Source organism: Lissotriton helveticus, chromosome 10 (assembly GCF_964261635.1).
Source record: "Lissotriton helveticus chromosome 10, aLisHel1.1, whole genome shotgun sequence".
NCBI classification, from domain to species: Eukaryota; Metazoa; Chordata; class Amphibia; order Caudata; family Salamandridae; genus Lissotriton; species Lissotriton helveticus.
Window position 1 is genome coordinate 11,040,891 of NC_136071.1, and position 18,775 is coordinate 11,059,665.

The 18,775-nt window shown below is 44.1% G+C and overlaps 1 protein-coding gene across 2 annotated transcripts in view; it reads left to right on the top strand.

Moving 5' to 3' along the window:
• The window catches only part of WNK3 (WNK lysine deficient protein kinase 3), an 856,642-nt gene that overhangs the window by 452,800 nt on the left and 385,067 nt on the right, over positions 1-18,775 (top strand). The window contains exons 11-12 of one of the 2 annotated variants that reach the window (XM_078664557.1): positions 10,544-10,605; positions 11,452-11,596. In XM_078664557.1, the coding sequence (XP_078520683.1) occupies positions 10,544-10,605; positions 11,452-11,596 (207 nt within the window). The remainder of the gene's footprint in view (positions 1-10,543; positions 10,606-11,451; positions 11,597-18,775) is intronic. The other variant, XM_078664558.1, reaches the window with a different exon arrangement.

Sequence of the window (18,775 nt, forward strand, 5' to 3'; positions counted from 1 at the left end):
GTTGGCTATTTTTCCTTATTTATTAATTTCTGAGAGAATACCAACCATCTCTAAGGCTTTCTAATCTGATAAAACTTGAACACAGCTGAATCCTCTAAACAAAAAAATATTTTTAGACCAAGAGGAACCTGTGGCAGAAAGATGTTTCACTGTGCAGATCCTCATAAGTACTGCATATATTGTTTATATCCTGACCACTGGGCAAAGGGTTGCAAAATCTTACCTTTTCTACAAAAACCGCAAAAGACTGTCGGGATTGGCTTTTATTATAGCTTCAAAAAAGAAAAAAAAGGAACTTTTCTGTAGAAGAGTGAGTACTTCAAGGGCCTCAGGAATTGTGCAGAAAAGAGTTAATACACTCTCAGAACACTCTTCAAAATCAACATCAAAAGGAAATCCTCAGCGTCTGAAGAATCTCCAAGAAAACCTCATAAGAAATTCTGAGAAAAATTGAGGTTATTCCTGCGGTAGCCACGCTGAAAAAAATCCCCTCTAAGTCAGCCCACAAGCCATCCTCTGAGCCTACCAAGCAGAAAAGGAGATCTTTGAGGAATCCGATCCAAAAATGAAAATGCAGACATCCTTTCCGTCGATAAGACTACCATTGATGTCTCTGTTGATGAAAACCACGTCATCAATAGTAGAATTGTGGATGAAGAAGGCTGAGGTGTGATCATTGACCACGGCACCTCAAAAAACATTGTGGACGAAAACACCGCTGCTAACGATTTCGACTCTGTCGATAACACAGACATCAATGTTGATGATTGCTTCAATGACAAACATCTTCAACACTATCCAAAACAGTCCCATAGACAACACGGTTGATAAAAACCAATTCTACAAACGATGACAAGAGCTTCAAAAATTACCTTAATATCGGAAAAGGGGATTGTGTTTCCCTATGCCTGATCACACATCGCCAAGCATGGTACCTCCATATTCAAAACAACGGTTCATAGAGACGAAAAGATCTGATGGTCCTTTTGGTCATGCTTACAGTCCAATGCATTTAAAACTAAAGTGTAAAGAGCCAGACTAGGAAGAATATAGGTAAGAGGAAGACGTTTTTTCCATTGATTTAGTGAGAAAAGACCCTAATATCAAATGTTCCTATCAGCTTTACAAAGACCTTCAAGATGATGATGCGTGGCAGTGTGGGGATGATCTTTACGTTCATTATACTCAAATATCACAGAATCTATGATCAAGGTCCCTGTAGCTTTGGTAAGAGATCCACATTAATGTAAGTGCTTAACTGAATCAACTACATCTGAACCAGCAAAACACCCTTCACAACCTGTCTCCAAATCAGTTACGGCCTTCTAGAAAACTGACAACTCCACGCAGCCCTGTGCACTTGCCTTTAATGCAAGTTGCCGTTAATGCAAGGTCCTTCAACTCCTGTGCTACAACACTCCCCTCTGGCAACTCACTCTATTGCATTAACTGGAGATGGCTCATTCCTTGATGGAGCTCAGGAATAGGTTTATCTACTGCCTGTCACGCCTTAATTTACTTGCGTGGAATGGGAGGATTATGTAGCATCCATTATTTCCATGCTATGGCAGGTTCTCCTCCAGATAATATTGCAGGCTTTTGTAAGCTCATCGACAGAACATCTAAAAGATTAATTTGCCAGTATCAATAAAAGAAAAGTACAGTTCTGTTTATGACTTTAAAGAGCCAACAAGGAAATTAGTAAAGGCCATACTGATAATTTACATATACGTGTCCAGAAGGCGTAACAGTCATGAAAAATCGAACCACTAAAGCTGTGGTGATCCCCAAGGTCAACAAGAAATATAAGATGCCTGGAAATATCCTGGCCTGCCTTGTTGGTCACTTTGCACAGATTCTGTGGTGATGCAAGCAGCCCAATGGCTATCAAGGAACTCAATATCTTGATATCTTCATGTGATGCGCCTCCCGATAGGGATGAAGATTTGATAACAGTAGCAACCTCTGTGAGGGCCGGCAATGCACTGGCAATCCTTCCTCAATATGACTGTCAGATGTGGTCACATTTCGGACCTTATCTGGGCTACCGACCAGAGGACAAAATGATTAAGGCAAAGGTGATACTCAATGAGAAGGGAAAAACATTGTCTGCAGTTATTGATACAGCAATGGACATTGCAACAACTGAATTCAGGCAGTTGGCAGGTGCAGTCTTAAGCTGGTCGGGTTTTGATCCCAAGCATGCTGTATGGTTGAGACTCTTTGTTGTAGTGGATAAGGGTGAAACTCAAGTCTGTTAAAACAGACACAGTAAGATTTCTTGGACGTCTTAAGTAAAGGTGGCCTTTGCCCTTTTGGGTAGCCCATAGAAAGGATCCATATTCTTGCCAGGGAGGGTCCCAGTCGTATAGGTACCAACCATACCAACTGTCTTAGCAGACAATACCACCAAGATTATATTCCACAGTACAAGGTGCCAATCAATCAAGACAACCGTGACACTGCAGATGGAACAGCGATGGAGAATTCATACATTCCTGTAGGAGGGAAAATCTTGTCTTATTGTGTAACAGGGATTCTGCGCAAACACAGAACTGTGCACAGAGACTTAGGACATCAGTGAATTAGGGTGTGCCAAAACTCACCTTAGTTCCCAAAATCCCCTACCAGACTAGCAATCAGTGTCACATTAGCTCTTCGTCCTTTAGCAAATAAACCAATGATTAGACAACCTAGAACATGCGACTTAGGACCATCTCAGGAATGGTGGGAAGTGAGAACACTCTTTTGTTATACGCTCATACCAGTCCACAACAGGAGTAAAATAGAGACACGGTAAGGTTAAAATGTTTATTTTAACGACATGATCACATCAGCATACATATGGATAATAATAATACGGACAGCATGGTTACAATTCCATAAAATTAAAAAGGAGGAATTGTGTTACAATGATAGTACAAACAGGTAATAAAAAGCGCCTATTTAAAGCACCCTCCCTATAGAAGGTCTCTTGAGCTTTCTTAGGGGGACCCCATTTACCTCTCCGCTCAGTAAGTGTAAATTACATCAGGACCGGTTAGTCTCTCTGCATGCCTGGAATCTTCCAAGTGTGTGCAATTCTGGCAAGTCTGCTATGATAAAGGTGCCAGAATCCTACTCGGCTTGCATCTGCCAAATTGTTGTGTCTAGAATGTGTTACACGGACACGCCGACAAACAGGCTCGCACGTTAGGATAACCATGGCGGTTATTAGCACTCACTGTACAGACTGGGAATACGATGTATGTCTAGAGATGTCGAAAAACAAACCTTTTCTCATGTATAGGCCTTCGTGAAAGCGAACTCAGCAAAAACAGCCAAGCAGTGTTGTGTGTAAAAGCAGCATAAAGGAAAAATGGCGTGGCCATGCTAACTTAACATGCAACCAGAAAGAGGCCCATAAACCATACTAAAATTGCACACATTGGGCCAGTGTAACATTGTATTGCTAGGTACTGACCCTCCTACGGTTTGGTCACGCACTGGAGTTCATCTGTAAGACACTGCCTACATCCCCACCCTACAGATCCCATGAACCTCTGTCTTTTGGGATCCTAGATTCTGAGTGTTAAAAAGGGGACAATAGAACAACTCCCCACCAAATGCTGGTTTTTATTCTCACTTTCTTATAGTCAACAGTTGGGTGTGCGAAGGCTGAAGTTAGATCTATGGAATATAAACAAGTTTCTCAAAAAACAACACATCGCTGAATGCCTCTCTGTAATGTTATGTGTATTTGTAAAGTGCAATGTCACCCAGGCGGGTATCCCGGTGCGGAGCAGGTGTGAGTCCAGCGCTGCCTTCTATTCAAAGAGCCTGTTCTTAAGTTTCTTGCAGAACTCCAGAAAAGAAGGGGCTCTGGTGTGCAGTGGGAGGTTGTTCTATGCTTTAGAAGCAATGTAGGAAAAAGCCCGTCCTTTGAATGTTTCTTTTTTTATTTCTGGGATGTGTGCGAGCAGGAGTTTGGCTGAGTGTAGATGTCTGAAAGGTTTGTTAAACGCGATGCGACTGTAAAAGCATGAAGGGACTATGTTGTGTAGTGTTGTGAAGGTGTGCGTGGGGAGTTTGAATTGTATGCCTTTGTGTTTTGGTAACCTGCAGAGCTGCTTGAGGTGGGGTGTAATGTGAGTGCTTCGTGGGAGAAAAAATGTGATTCTGGCTGCCGAGTTCTGGGTAGTTTGTAGTCACCTGGTGAGTTGCTTCCTTATTCCGGCATAGAGGGAGTTTCCATACTACAGTCCAGCTGGCTAGTGACAAAGGCTTGTGTGATGGTCTTGCGGATTTTGCTCAGGAGCCATTTGAAGATTTTCCTCATTATCTTCAGGGTGTGGAAGCAGAATTCGGTGACAGCGTTGACTTGAGTGATCATGTTTGGCTTGCTGTCTATGGTTATAATGAGGTTCCTGGCGCGTGTGCTGTGGCTGGGTGCAGGTCCAAGTTTTGTCGGCCTCCAGGTAGATTCCTATGGCAAGGGGTTCTTGCCAAAGATTGCAACTTCTGTCTTGTTCGTGTTGAGTATGTGATAGTTGGACTTCATCCAGTTGGTGATTTTGGTCATGCAGGCAGTGAACTTATTTGGCTTGTTGGGAATCTTATCCGAGAGAGAGAGTATGACTTGCGTGCCATTGGCATTGGAATGGACGGCGATGTTGTGGGTGCGCTTTGGATACTGGCCAGAGGGATTATGTATGTGTTGAAGAGGTTCGGAGTGATCGACAAACTCTTCAACATGTAAGGAAAACCTCTGCAACAGGTTAGGCCTTACTTTAAACAAAGGCAAATAGCAGTTAATTCCTTGTGGGAAAATCCAATTTTTGGGGACAATACTATACACAGACTTTCCATACAAGGACAAAACATGTGAGCTAAACCTGGGGAAAAAAGGTGTTGGCTCCCACCTCTTCAAGCAGTGTTTAGGGATAATGTCCTCCTGCATCCTTGTGATCCCTCATTGCTACCTTCATGTGAGCCAATTTCAGGAAGTGCTTGCAAACAGTGACTACAAACCTGAGGCTCATTCAAGGACCTCATAACTGTACTTAACTGTATTGAGTAAAATGAAACAAGCCTTACCTGGGTGAACAGAAAACAAAAATACTAGTCTCCGATGGTTTTTTCTCAAGGTGAAAGCCCGCTTCTTCATGACGATGGAAGCCTTCCTAGAAGGTTGGTGTGTTCACTCTTGAGCAAGCAGTTGACAGCAAGCGGTCACCCAAGGAGACACAACTACATATCAAATGTATAGCCGTAACATTCGGCCTGCACTTCTTTCTTCCAAGAATAAAAAAATTCCTCTGTGTTGGCGCGCACAATTTGATGAGTATGTACCACGTCAACAAGCAGGGAGGACCAGGCTTCCGCCTGCTTTTGGGGGATACAAAAATATATGGGACTGGGCCTTGCAGATTCATAGCCAAATACTAATGAAGCATGTAACAGTTATAATCTCAGCAGAATACTGAAAGTGTGTCACAAATGGGAGCTGAATAAAGCGCAACTGGACCACATCTTCCACCATTGAGATAAATAAAGTCTGGATCTATGTGCAACTAATTGGAACTGGAAATGCTGGTATTACGTCTGCAAGCATTCCCTTCCTGGTCTTGTGGGAATACTCTTTTAATCAGTTTGTCAGGAACTTAATGTATGCAACTTTCCTGCACTCCCCCTACTTCTGACAGTTTTGTCAAAGATAAAGTAGGGTTCTGTATCATCTCATTCTAACCACCTGTGGTGGCCGAGACAGTACTTGTTCATAGAGCTACTTCACTCATGTTTTGATTGGTTACCTTTCCCTCTAATTGTAAAGCGCTCTGATATCCTTTGGGATCCAGTTCGCGCTACATAAAACTTTATAAATAAAATAAAATAAATAAATATCAGCCTGAATTTCTACTGAAACAGTCACCAAATCTGCTGTCTCCCTGCGATGGGCCTGGTCTTGTATTTGGACTGACTCTTGCTGATCTTAACACCTTGGCTCCTGAATCCAACACATTTCACCTCCTAGGCATTTTGAAGCCGTGCGATCTAAACCTAAAGCATTCTCTACAAATATGATGTATAGGGCAAAATGGAAGCAATATTATTCTTCATACGCCGAGCATAGTTCGATCCCAATATTTTCTTCTCTGCAGCAAGTATTACTGCATCTGCTTCACTTAGCAAGATCTTGCCTAAATCACACATCAATCAAAATCCATTTGGCTACCATTTCACACTTCAGAAGGACACTGAGCCAGCCACCGCTTTGGTCTAATAGACTCATTAAGAAATTCCTCAAAGGTCTTTTCGGAGTCTTTCCTCCAAGAAGACCTCCTCCTAATCCAAGGAAGCTCAAAACATTTCCATCCCAGTTAATCAGGAGCCCTTTTCAACTAATCAGCAGCTTTCTTTGTTGGAATATGGCACTGCTATGGCTTCTAACATCTGCTAGACGTGTTAGCAAAATTCAAGCCTTAATGATCAAAGAACCCTTTCTTCAAGTGAGCGCACGTTCTATCCCCATAGTGCCATCTGACTTTCATTTGAACACACCAGTAGTCCTGAAAGCATACTTACAGAATCCAAGTAGTGCAGCTGAAAGAGCTCTTATTATAGTATATGGAGAAAAATCTTTTGGACATTTTGATCAACTTTTAGTGGCCTATGGTCATCCACTGAAATGACAAACTCTTTCAAAACAAGGTGTCACTCTCCAGGTGTCTACAGCCATAATCCTTTGTCATAAAGAAGTCCATCTTCTCCAAGGGATTTTGATGGCACGGACCATAAGAAGCGTGTCTGCATCCATAGCCATAGCTTTATTGGCAGGAGTGACTTTGGCGGACATTTGCAGGGCAGCAACCTAGAAGAACAGACACCTTTGCCCATTGTTGTCTAGATTCAACTGTAGTTCACCAATATTGGTATGACTCTGTGAGAGAGGCACATTTTGGAGAACTGCAGTTACAGGTAAGTAACTTTTTCTTTCCTTGCCTTTTGAATTTCTCTAGGCAGCAGACTGGATGTGGACATGTCTTTGCAGTGGTTCTTGCACATTGGCAGGTGGTTAGTCTCTTTATGACTCGGTAGTGTCTCCAGACATCCCGACGATATGGGACCTCATACAGGCACCACAACTGCACGCTGATGTTGGTTCCACTTTTTCTGCACCCCCAACACTGCTCTGGAGTGTTCTGCTCCTTCTGTTTTCAGTCGGTTCTTTTTGCTGAAGTTTTTTCTAAAACGCGTGACAGTGTGCAGGGTTGTCTCCTCCCAAAATGGCAGGGTTTGAGCTGTGCTTGCATTTTGAAAGCAGATGTTGGTTAAGGGTCCGCCTGACAAATGGGTTTTGGTGTCTTGGCACCAAAAACAAAACCAAATCCTGCATCAGATGCTCCCTGGTGCATCCAAAGCCCATCAGGGAGTAGGAAACCAAACTGTATATTGCTGAATGCGGAAGGAAGGCCTATCCTGTTCCAAATTGAGGGCTTTCTTGTTAACCATGTTTTGGGTTCATTCTGCAGCTTTTCCAAATAGTTTTGGATCCCTCCTGTGTGCCTTTGGTCCCATGGACCATTAAGCCTCCCCTCAGACTTCTGCCAGCAGGTCCTTCCTTCGTGCTGACTGTGCCTTGCCTCTCTTGCCTCCGCTCCGGCTATGCTGGGGGATACAGAGCCACAGTAAGCCAGGACACATCTCATGTCACTCTACATGTTTCCCATGCCACAACCTCCGGGTCAGAATGACTCTCCCCTTGTTCCCGTGCCTCTGGATCAGCATTTCAGAAAGATGGAGTCCCTCTTTGACTCTGACTTTGAAGTTCTTGAAGGGCTTCAAGGATTTGAGCATCTGCCTCCTAAAGAAGATTACAGTGAGGAAGCAGACAGCTTAATCCCTCCTCGTCACGCTAATACTCACTTGTATCTTGACCTAAAGAATGTTAGTGGCTTAAAAGAGTTGAATTTGCTCTTGGGCACCAAACTGAAGAAAGTGCCTTTTTGCAGTGGTGTATGCAGACCAATAGGGGTGTTGGATTTACACTCGGCCACAGTGGAACCTAAGGGAAACATTTTAACCGAGATCTTAAAACCTGGGCTCTCTACTTTGGAACCCTTACCTCCAGTGGCTCACTGGTTAGAGGAGGCAGACCCTGAAGCAGAGGTCAGACCCGGGACCAGGGTTCAATTCCCGACGCGGCAGGGTCTTGAGCCCAAATGTCCACGGACTCGATAATTCTCGCTCCGGTGCCTACTTGAATCACGGGTTCACACTCTACAACTCTGGGCAATAGCTTGCTTAATCTCCACTACGTCCCCCCCCCGCGGCGGGATGCCTGGCTTTCACCTTGGGGATGCCCAGTACGGGTTATCTCACAGGGAAAAGCCAGGACGGGTTCCCAAAGCAAGCGCCTTGAGACCTTGCGGTTATAAGGCGCTATATAAGAACCTTTGACATTGACATTTAACAAAGCCTTGACTTAGTTTCTCATGGCACCCTAGTCCAGACTTTGCTCTGCCTGTGAGTTGCACAATAGCTCCGAGGCACAGACTTCCACCAGATGATCCACCTTTCTTACCGGAGCCCCCTTCTCCTGGGTGCCTTATTCCTCAAGTTTCTAAAAGTATAGATAATCCTAATGCGTTTCCCATTGTGCCAGTGGACAGGGAGTTTAAGAAAATCGACAACATGAGCACAAGCCCACTGTTCCGTTCAAAAAATGCCGTGTGCCTCTTGAGTTGCTACACCCACGCCTTCTGAGATATGGCATGTAACATTTTAACTGACCAGTGTAAGCTTTTCCAGAAATCTTTGGCCGAGGTTGTACAAGAGCCGAGAACGAAGCAAAGTGCATTCTGAGATTTGGCCTGGACTGCACAGACTGAATTGCCTGTTCTACTTGCACCACTGTTATCTAGCAAATGCTTAGGTGCACGCCCTTAGATTTTCCAGAGAGGCCCAAGATTCTCTCATGGACACACCCTTTGATGGGGCCAGGTCTTTTTGCAAATGCTTTGTTTCAGTGCTGGAAAACGTCAAAGATAAGCAATGTTACAGTTAGTCCTTGGAGTAATTTTCCACACTTGCCGTCAGCAGTATTGAAAATTTCGCTATTGAACTCCTAATGCTTCCTCTTACTGATCACAAGTGCCATCTGCATTTGATTGTAGTGCAGGATATCTTCCCTTAATGGCGTTCCCCCTCAGGAGATTGTTCTGCTGCCTCTCAATGCCTGCTTGCACCTTTGAGTGTCCTCATTGCGGATCTAAAGGAGATGTCTTCATCTTCATTGGTGCTCCGGCTTTCTTTCTGCATTTCTCCCTCTGCTGCAAACCCCACAGGTCCTAAAGCAGGCCAGGTCCTGCTCACTGTTCATCCAGTCTGTTTGTTCTGAAGGATACTTCTAAGCCCAGATTCCTCACTTTGAGAATGTTCCCAGAGTCTAGACTGGAGCTCTGGATTGTTTCAGCAGAGCTCCCCGTGTGCCGCTAGATGAGGCGATATGGCTCCTCGGTGACTTTGCACTGTCCCAGAAGTGATAGAGCGGAGCTGTACAGAAGTGCCACATCTGAGAAATGACATCCGTTTCTTTCTTTCCTTGCTCTTCGACTCGTATCCAGATCTCTGCTTCCAACATTTGCCAACTGCTAAATTATCCAGACAGTGTGCGGGTAAAGAGCCCCTGAAAAACGACAGGATTCAAGCTGTGACATGATTGCAGGAAGCAGATGTCTGTTACGGAGACATGCAACATCTGCCTGCGATGCTTGGCCTCCGGCTATGACTTGAAGTTGTACAATAAGAGATCAACCCCTTTAAAGCTCACTTTTTTGTCGCTTAAAACGTTTATTGTCCTGTGCTCAACAGGGCCTGGGCCTGAGTTCTGGCCTACGCTATTAAGTGTCCAATTGGTTTTAGATAAATCTTTTTTGCTGGTCCTCTGCTCAGGTATTCTAGTTGTTGGGTGTTATTCTTTCACTCGCCTCTTAAAAGGGTAGAAAAAAGAGTAAGACTGTTAGCTTCATGTTGTCATGTGTGTCATATGGGATGAATAGAGCGAAGCCATGGTGGTGCACTTGGTGGGGCCAAGGATCCTCTGTTGGATAAAAGTGTCCAGACCCCGTCTGGCACCTGGAGGATATACAAATGTAAGAAATCTGTGGGACGCTAGAGTATCCACAGAAAGATCATTGCTAGAGGTAAGCAACGTATTCCTTAGGCAATCCCATCATGATTATTGTGGCTTGTTCATAACAGGTCAGGGGTGTGCTAGTTACGGAGTGAACTATTGCACAGTGTGTTCTACAGATGATACAGTACTGTTACACTTCCCAACACTGATAAGTCTGAAGGTGTGTTCTTCATGAAAGAAGTGTGATTCTTCGGCTTGTATTAGAAATATACCATTGAATGACATTGTATGGCTGCAACATGGTCATCGTGGCACTCACATTTACAAAACTCATTTGTGTTTATATTTAGGCCAGGAATGAAGTTCAAGTAGGGAAAATGTACATTTCCCTGGCTTTTAACCATTCATGTTTTACATCCTCTGCAGACCATCTCTCAGCCAAGCCTGTCTGAGCTGACAACCTCGCAGAAACAGGACCCCGTGGAAGGGTGAGTATTCATTCAGTGGCCTTGTGGCACAGAGCAAATTTGGACTTTTGGGTTGGAGATGGAGACGGCTGAAAAGGGCTTGTGTGGGAAATATCTGCATAGCGGCCATAGGTCGCGTTGGATGTTGGCTTACCAGCGTCACTGAGTGTTGCATGGGTATTGGCATTCTATGAAGAGTGCTAGCATAAGAGCCGTGTAACCTTTTTGAAGGAGACCTGGGCTTTGAGTTCTGAAGTTATGAGGCCCTTGCGTTGTTTATCATTCACCATTCATCACTAGTGGTGAAAGTCTCCATGTTTGTTGAACATCATTCACCATCCAGCAAAGAAGATGAACATCAGCAGCCAACTGCTGTCCTTTCAGCAGCCTTCCCTCGAAGCAAAAGGCTGTTGCTCTGTACACGCTACTGACCATCCCGGCCAAAAGAATATGGCCTCAAACCCTCAAGAAACTGCTCAGTTCAAGGATGGGTGACTGTGTCTGAAGAGCGAGGCAAGTGCGTGACTAGGATCAATGTTACCTACCTCCTTTACCTAGATCGCAAACTGCAACCCCTCGGCCTAATTCTTATTGCATAAAGAATCCTGTTAAAGCAAAGAATCTTGCTAGCATGGTATGTATTTTTCAGGCAGCTTTTGCTTGCTACCTTTTAAGTCTGTTGGTCTGTTTCTTAGACTGTTACATCCCTACGAGCTCTCAAAAGTGCAACTTTTAGCCGAACATCTGTCGTCCTCAATAAGCCCACGATTTTTTTTGTTTTCTTTCTTTTTTTAAACTGTACTTCTTGTCTTTTTAACATAAGATGGTATCCGACCAAATTTGCAGTTTGCGTTTTTCTTTCTTCAGCAGTCCTCAAGACTCCGTGATTTCCATGGAAGGCGATGGCCATGACTCCTTGAGTGGCTATGAAAAACTGGAGAAATTGAAGCTGAGACGGTCATCATGTGCTCGTCCTGACAAAGGGAGCAGATTCCAGCTGACAGTCCTGCAGGTTTGTGGCCTCTGGGCAGCCTTCTTGCTCACTAGCTTTCAGTTCAGTTATCTAGCTGGCTCCATTCTTCTGCCTCTTTCATTTTAGAGCCACTCTAAAGGCAGTGTCCACACTCCTCTTTATCTGCAAAGTTAAGTGTCTGGTGTGAGGGTTGTGACATGAAACCTCATTCTATTCTTCTTTTGGTTAGTGAAAGCAGCAAGTTACAGTTAGTAAATGTACCCTCATACTTTGATGTTACTAGGGTTTTAGTATGCAAAATAGTCACACACAATAACACAATCTTCGAGGCATATGAGCTGTGGATCATATGCTTTAGCATAGATTGCCATCTGGTGTTGGGTCTGGATGTTTGCACTTTGTTTATGTTCGAAGAAGTCTTGTAGTCACGATGTAGGTGACTCTTCCTTTTGGTGATAGTGCGCATAGGCATCGTCTCCATACTTAGATTGTTTTTTTCTGCCATCGGGTTTGGGTGTGTATTGCTGCTCTCCGGTACTGTTTTCTGACCCTTTCGACGCACAATCCACTACCCTCGACGGTATTGTTATCGATCGTGGTTCCTTATTCAACGCGCATAGTTTCCCTTCAGAAAAATTTCCATCGGAAAACTCGAGGCCTACCCGTGCCGACCGCTCTAACAGTCGATGGAATGGACTCCATTTAAGCTATGTCCTGGGTATCGTGCTAAATTTCCACACACTGACTTGCACAAAGTTTGCAACCTCTGCTTGTCCCTGTAACACGAGGAGAAGGACTGCACGCATGTCGATCATTCCGATCGAAAAAGACACTTCGTGATCGTTGGGCTCGGCGCCACGAAATGCAGCATCAGAGTGCCTCTATTCCGGACATTTTCTGAGAAGATTCTGGTATCCTACATCCAGCTCAAGAGACAGAGGAAGAAGAGCAGATCTCTGGGGCAGACTTCGACATGGACAAAGAGGAAAACATTACTGCGGGTCAGCGTACCGTGAGTGCAGATCGCCCTGTGCCCGTTCCACATAAGGTAAAGGCTCCGGTTCTCCCTTCGCTCTCGGGTTCAGGTCGGCATCGACAAAACGTTTCCAATGCCCCGCCCTCTGGCCCGGCTCCGAAACAAAAAGAGAAGATTTCTGTCTCGAGTCAGCCCCGCTCCGATGCCGAACCGACACCTTCGGCTACAAAACATAAGACCAAGCATCTATCAGTAAACATACCTTCGAGACCGAAGATTCCACCTTCGATGCCGAAAGGCTTAGAGCCGAACCACTCCAATCCCAAAGAATTGGAGCCGAGACATTCCAAGGCTAAAGACTCGGAGCCAAAATCCTCAAAGGCCAAAGACTCTGAGCTGAAACACTCCAAGCCCAAACACTCAGAGCTGAAACCATTGACGCCCAAAGGCTCAGAGCCGATTCCTTCGGCGTCGAAATCTCCATGGAAAGAGAAATACACTCTCCCCAAAGAGCCTCCATCTAATGAGCCAACTTTCAACCCAAAACAGAAAAAGCTGGTTATAAACCTTAAAACAGGACATATTGAGGCAACCATTAGAAAGAAACGGAATGCTGACTTGCCAGAGGACTATCATATCCCTCTTAAGAAGAAGAATGTGGGCTCCAACCCCTCTCCTCCTTATATTCCACCTCCCCCTTCTCCTCCTAATCCTTGCTTATTACACCATTAAATTCACCACCATGGCCTATTACAACTGACCCACAGGATGAAGGGAATGGGGATCAGGACACTGACGCTTGGGAAGATTACCACACAGATCCAAATGCAGATAATGTTCCCTGATTTGTATCCCGTCAGACCTTCCCCAACTGATGACAGCATTGACAATCTCGAGCTCCTTAACAGGGCTGCTCATTATCATGGGGTAGAACTTCATAAAGAGCCTTTAGAAGAGGATTTCCTCTTTGAGACACTTTCCTCTTTACAAAGAACTACTCATATCTTGCCAATGCTGAAAGGCATGTTAAATCACACAGACGAGGTCTTAAAGGATCCTGTAAGGGCAAGAATAATCACACCTAGAGTGGATAAAAAATACAAATCTGCTCCTACTGATCCTGTTTATATTAAAGGACAGCTGCCCTTAGAGATTCTTGTAGTCTCCAACGCACGCACGTAAGAGAGCTAACTCCCAAGCCACAGGAGACACCCCTCCTCCTGATAAGGAGTCCAAGCTTATTGATGTCTCAGGCAAAAGGGTAGCTTCACAGGCAGCAAACAACTGGTGCATTGCTAAAGCCCAGGCGCTGCTAGCTCGTTATGACAGGGCTCATTCCGATGAGTTTGAAAAACTCATACAACACTTGCCTGACCAGTATAAATCTAAGGCTAACAACCTTATTCAGGAAGGGAAACCTATTACCAAGACCTACATTAAATGTGCAGTAGACGCAGCAGACACAGCATCTCGTGCAATTAACACCAGTACATTATAATGCAGACACGCTTGGCTCAGAATCTCTGGATTTAAGCCAGAGGTGCAAACTTCCATACTTAACCAACCCTTTGCTAAAGAGAATCTTTACAGCCCTGATGTTGATGCCATGCTGGAAAAGATGAAAAAGGACACTGAGGTCGCAAAGTACTTGGGGACTTTACAGTTACCTGCCAGTAGAGGTTCTTTTCGCCGCTCATTTTACAGGGGTGGCTCAAAAACTATGTCTACGGACAATGCTTTCTCCTCTTACAAGGGCAACAATCAATCCCCCTCGTCCAGAGGTTATTCTAGAGGAGGTTTTAGAGGAAATAACAGTAGGGGAAGAGGTAGAGGTAATTCCACACGCACTTCCCCCGCAAACAAACAGTGACTTCAGTCCGCTATCCCCCGATCATTCCACTCCTGTCGAGGGACGTCTCTCCCAGTTCCTACCTGTCTGGAATTCAATCACCTCAGATAAGTGGGTTCTACAAATTATCCAATATGGTTACTGCCTGGAGCTTACAAACACTCCACCAAACATTCCTCCAAGAGCACATACAATGTCACCGGAACATATCACTCTCTTAAACCAAGAGGTACAATCTTTGTTAGAAAAATATGCTATAGAGCCTGTCCCAATAATACATCAAGGGACCGGGGTATACTCCCTATATTTCTTTATTCCCAAGAAGGATGGCTCTCTCAGGCCTATACTAGACCTCAGACAGCTAAATCTATATACAGTCGGACCACTTCCACATGGTCACACTCCAACAGGTGCTCCCACTACTTCAGCAAGGGGACTTTCTAGCCACTCTAGACTTAAAGGACGCCTATTTCCATATTCCCATTCACCCTGCTCACAGAAAATATCTCCGGTTTGTGGTGGACGGACAACATTACCAGTTTAAAGTTCTTCCATTCGGAGTAACTACAGCACCCAGAGTTTTCAACAAGTGCCTGGCAGTAGCCGCTGCTCACCTAAGACAGCACGTTCATGTCTTCCCTTACCTAGACGACTGGCTGATAAAAGCCAGATCACAACAAAGCTGCCTACATCACACTCAAAGAACAGTCCAACTGCTTCACGACTTTGGGTTCACGGTAAACCTCACCAAGTCTCGCCTCCAGCCATCCAACACACAAGTGTATCTAGGAGCCACATTAGACACTCGCAAAGCTCTACCGTACCCCAGCCCAATCAGGATTCGCAACATGCAAGCTCTAATATCAGTTTCAGCCTCAACACTCATTACCAGCCTGAGTGTTCATGCAATTGATCGGAATGATTGCGTCATGCATTTCAATTGTTCCCTATGCAAGACTTCAAATGCGTCCCCTACAGGAATGCTTAGCACATCCGTGGAACCAGACTCAAGGTCAGTTATCAGATCTGGTGTTGATAGATGGCCATACTTATCGCTCTCTGCAGCGGTGGAACATACAAAACCTTTCCAAGGGGCGGCTATTTCTCGATCCGGTTCCACAGATAGTGCTAACCGCAGACATATCCCTCACTGGTTGGGGAGCACATAAGGGAAAACATACCTTTCAGGCCATGTGGACTCTGCAACAAAAACAACTCCACATACACCATCTCGAACTGCTAGCACTTTTTCTAGCATTGAAAGCTTTTTAACTTCCTCTAGTATGCAAAGCTGTCCTGGTTTGCACAGACAACTTGACAGCGATGTACTACATACAAAAGCAGGGGGGGGGCACACACTCTCCAGCTCTCACAGCTAGCACAGAGCATCTGGAGATGGGCCATACCTCAAAAAATATATCTCCTTGCAGCACATCTTCCAGGAGTGGACAACCAAGTTGCAGATCAGCTCAGTCGTCACCGACAGCAGATACACAAATGGGAACTTCCCCCTCACGTTCTCCTCCCATTCTTCAAAATGTTGGGCTTCCCAGAGATAGATGTGTTTGCCACCCACCTAAATGCAAAATGCCCAAACTTCACGTCCAGGCATCCACACCTATTGTCCAAGGGAATTCCCTGTGTTCACAGATAACTGTGCATGGGTAAGCAAGCGTTCCTTCTCCTTCAGAGAAGTTCAGAGAGTTGATAATCATTTGCAAGGAATAGAAGTGCAAACCCCTCCTTTCTAAAAGCAATTGGAAGGAAGAAATTGAAATACTGAGGTGCGTATGGTGGTTTCCAAATGAGACCTGTCCTATCTGGGTATCTGTTCTAGAGTCTGATTCAAGATAATGATATCTGGTAGAGTTCTGTGAAGACTTTCAGGTGTCTACATTTAAAATCTCCACAATGTGAATATTCCCTAATAAAGCAGCAGTAGCCTCTTTACTTACAGTAGAGTGAACGTTTGTTCAACCGGTCAAAGTCCTATTATCTTTCTCATTCATGCAGGAGGCTTCTGTCCATTTGGTGAGCTACTGTTTTGTTTCCACAGAGCCACGAGAAGGTATTTACCGGAGAGCGTGTAGCCTTGACGATTGTTTGACCACAGGCGCACTCTCAGCGCATGAAGCCTAAGTTCCTTTAAATAGTGTTATAAAAGATACCAAATGGGTATGGTTTTTTGGCATGCTTAATTTTAGCATGAACTGTGGCTGAATATCAATTGGGCACAGTGATTACATATAATCAATGTGTGAGTGAAGTAGGGATTACACCCGCTCCTGAAGAGAAAGCCAGGGGGGTGGCTTTTGAAACATGTTGACCAAGTTGGAGGCAACTCATAACAGTACACCCCCTACGTCTCCCCAATTTTTAATGTTTCCAGCTAGGGAAGCGAATAAAGTAAATTTTTGCCACCATCTTTCCTGACCCTGCCACTCCTACCTCTGCTCTACACATAGTTTTTTTCACTTAAATCAAGTGCTCCTGCGTCTTCGTAGGTTGCAGCACGGCCCGCTCCGTAGAGGGCCGGGAAGACCCCCCATAATAAAGCATGACACTGAAGGATTCACGGAGCGGGCCGGGAAGACCCGCCATGATGAAGCATGACACTGAAGGATTCTTAGTGTGTATGGGGTATTTAAAAACACAGTGTTTCCCAGGACAGTTTCTTGGGTTTAACACAATTTTCCCACCACCATCATTATAACTTTCCAAGCAAAGAAAGATATATTGAAAACTGGTAGAATCTCTTTGTTGGAGTGAGGTCTCTAGAGGAGGATGATTCTACTTTCACCCCTCTTCACTCCCCCTCTTTGAATTTTTGCTTCCTGTTTTGAAGTACCCAGCCTTATGCGTAAGGGACCATGTTGACAAATAAATATTTACATTTCCATATATCTTTTCTTTTCTCCAAATAAAATTTAAGCACTCTCCTCATATCTAATGTATGGAGAGATCTTTGACCTAGGAAAGTAGCATTCTGAAAGAAAATACTTTGGTTTACCTAAAAAGATGATATCACCTTAAGGAGAAAACTGATGCATTTGCGTGATCACTTTGTTATTATGGAACACTGTGTAGAGTTTCATGGGAGCGCAGTGCCTACATTCCGCTGACGCTGCTTGTAGATATAGCTACAAGAAAGCTGTTTTCTACAAGAGATGTTTGTAAATGGCTCTACAGAAGCTGCAGAAGCCTCTAAACAATGTTTAATTCCCACAGAGAAGGCTCTCGATAAGGGGAAACTTTAATTCTTTCAACTAGTTCTTAACATCTGTGATTTTAAAAAAAGAGGTTTGTTACTGACATGTTCTGTAGTCAGTAGTAGCTGCCACTTGCATCTTAATTAGGGCTCCCGGTTTTATGGTATTTATTTTATTAACATTTCCGTCTGTATTTATCCATATTTATTTTTGGGTCATTTTTTCAGTATTTACTCCTATTCATTTTGTTGCAAGCAAAAAAAGACGCTGTAGCTAGTATTCACATTTATTAAAAAGGCAGCGCGCTTGGTTATTATAGCTTCAGATATATTTATGCAGATGGGTAAATGGGTTACTGCTTTTAACAAAGAGAGTCTTTTGTTACTTGCTGTTAATAAATTGCAAACCTTCTAATATAAGACAGTGAGCTATGAAGGGCCTTGTAAGCCTCACTGTCTTATGTAAAGCATCCTATGCATTGATTTACACATTTTATGTATTATAATTTCATTTCTCCAGTATTAGGGGTGTCTTTCAAAGATTCACATGCTTGAATATTCCCCGTCGTCGAAGTGGGAGTCCCACGGTAAATAAAATAGCAATAATGCTAAATATACATATATATACATATATATAAACATAAAACAAGATAAAGAAAAGGAAATACAACTGAAATCCTCTAAAAAACGATTCCTACATAGGAATGCATGGTAAAGAGAAAAACTATTTGTAACACATTAGTGTCATCATGTTAGTCCAAATTACAGCCAATCAGGCGCCAGCACACTCTAGAACCTTCTCCTCAGAAGCTCAAGCCCTCAGATTTTCTACCGCACGTCGTGTGAAGGGAGTCTCCTTGAGCTCTGCTCAGTTTTCAACTCTACTCTTCTAGTTCCAGTGTTTATCTCAACATGTCAAGTAAGAAGTCTTTATTCAGACCTTGCTCTTCTTGTGGGAAGCTGCGCCTTTTTGAAAAGGACCCCCACCAGAAGTGTATCTACTGTTTATACCCTGATCATGAGGATGGCAGCTGCAAGTTCTGTAGAACTTTTTCTACAAAGACTCTTAAAGACCGAGAAGGCCGTCTTCTCCTTTGGCTGCAACGTCTAAAGGACAAGGATTCTGCACTGTCAGACGTAGAAAGTTTTCATTCTGGTCTTTCTACAGCAGCCTCTAAGCGTGGT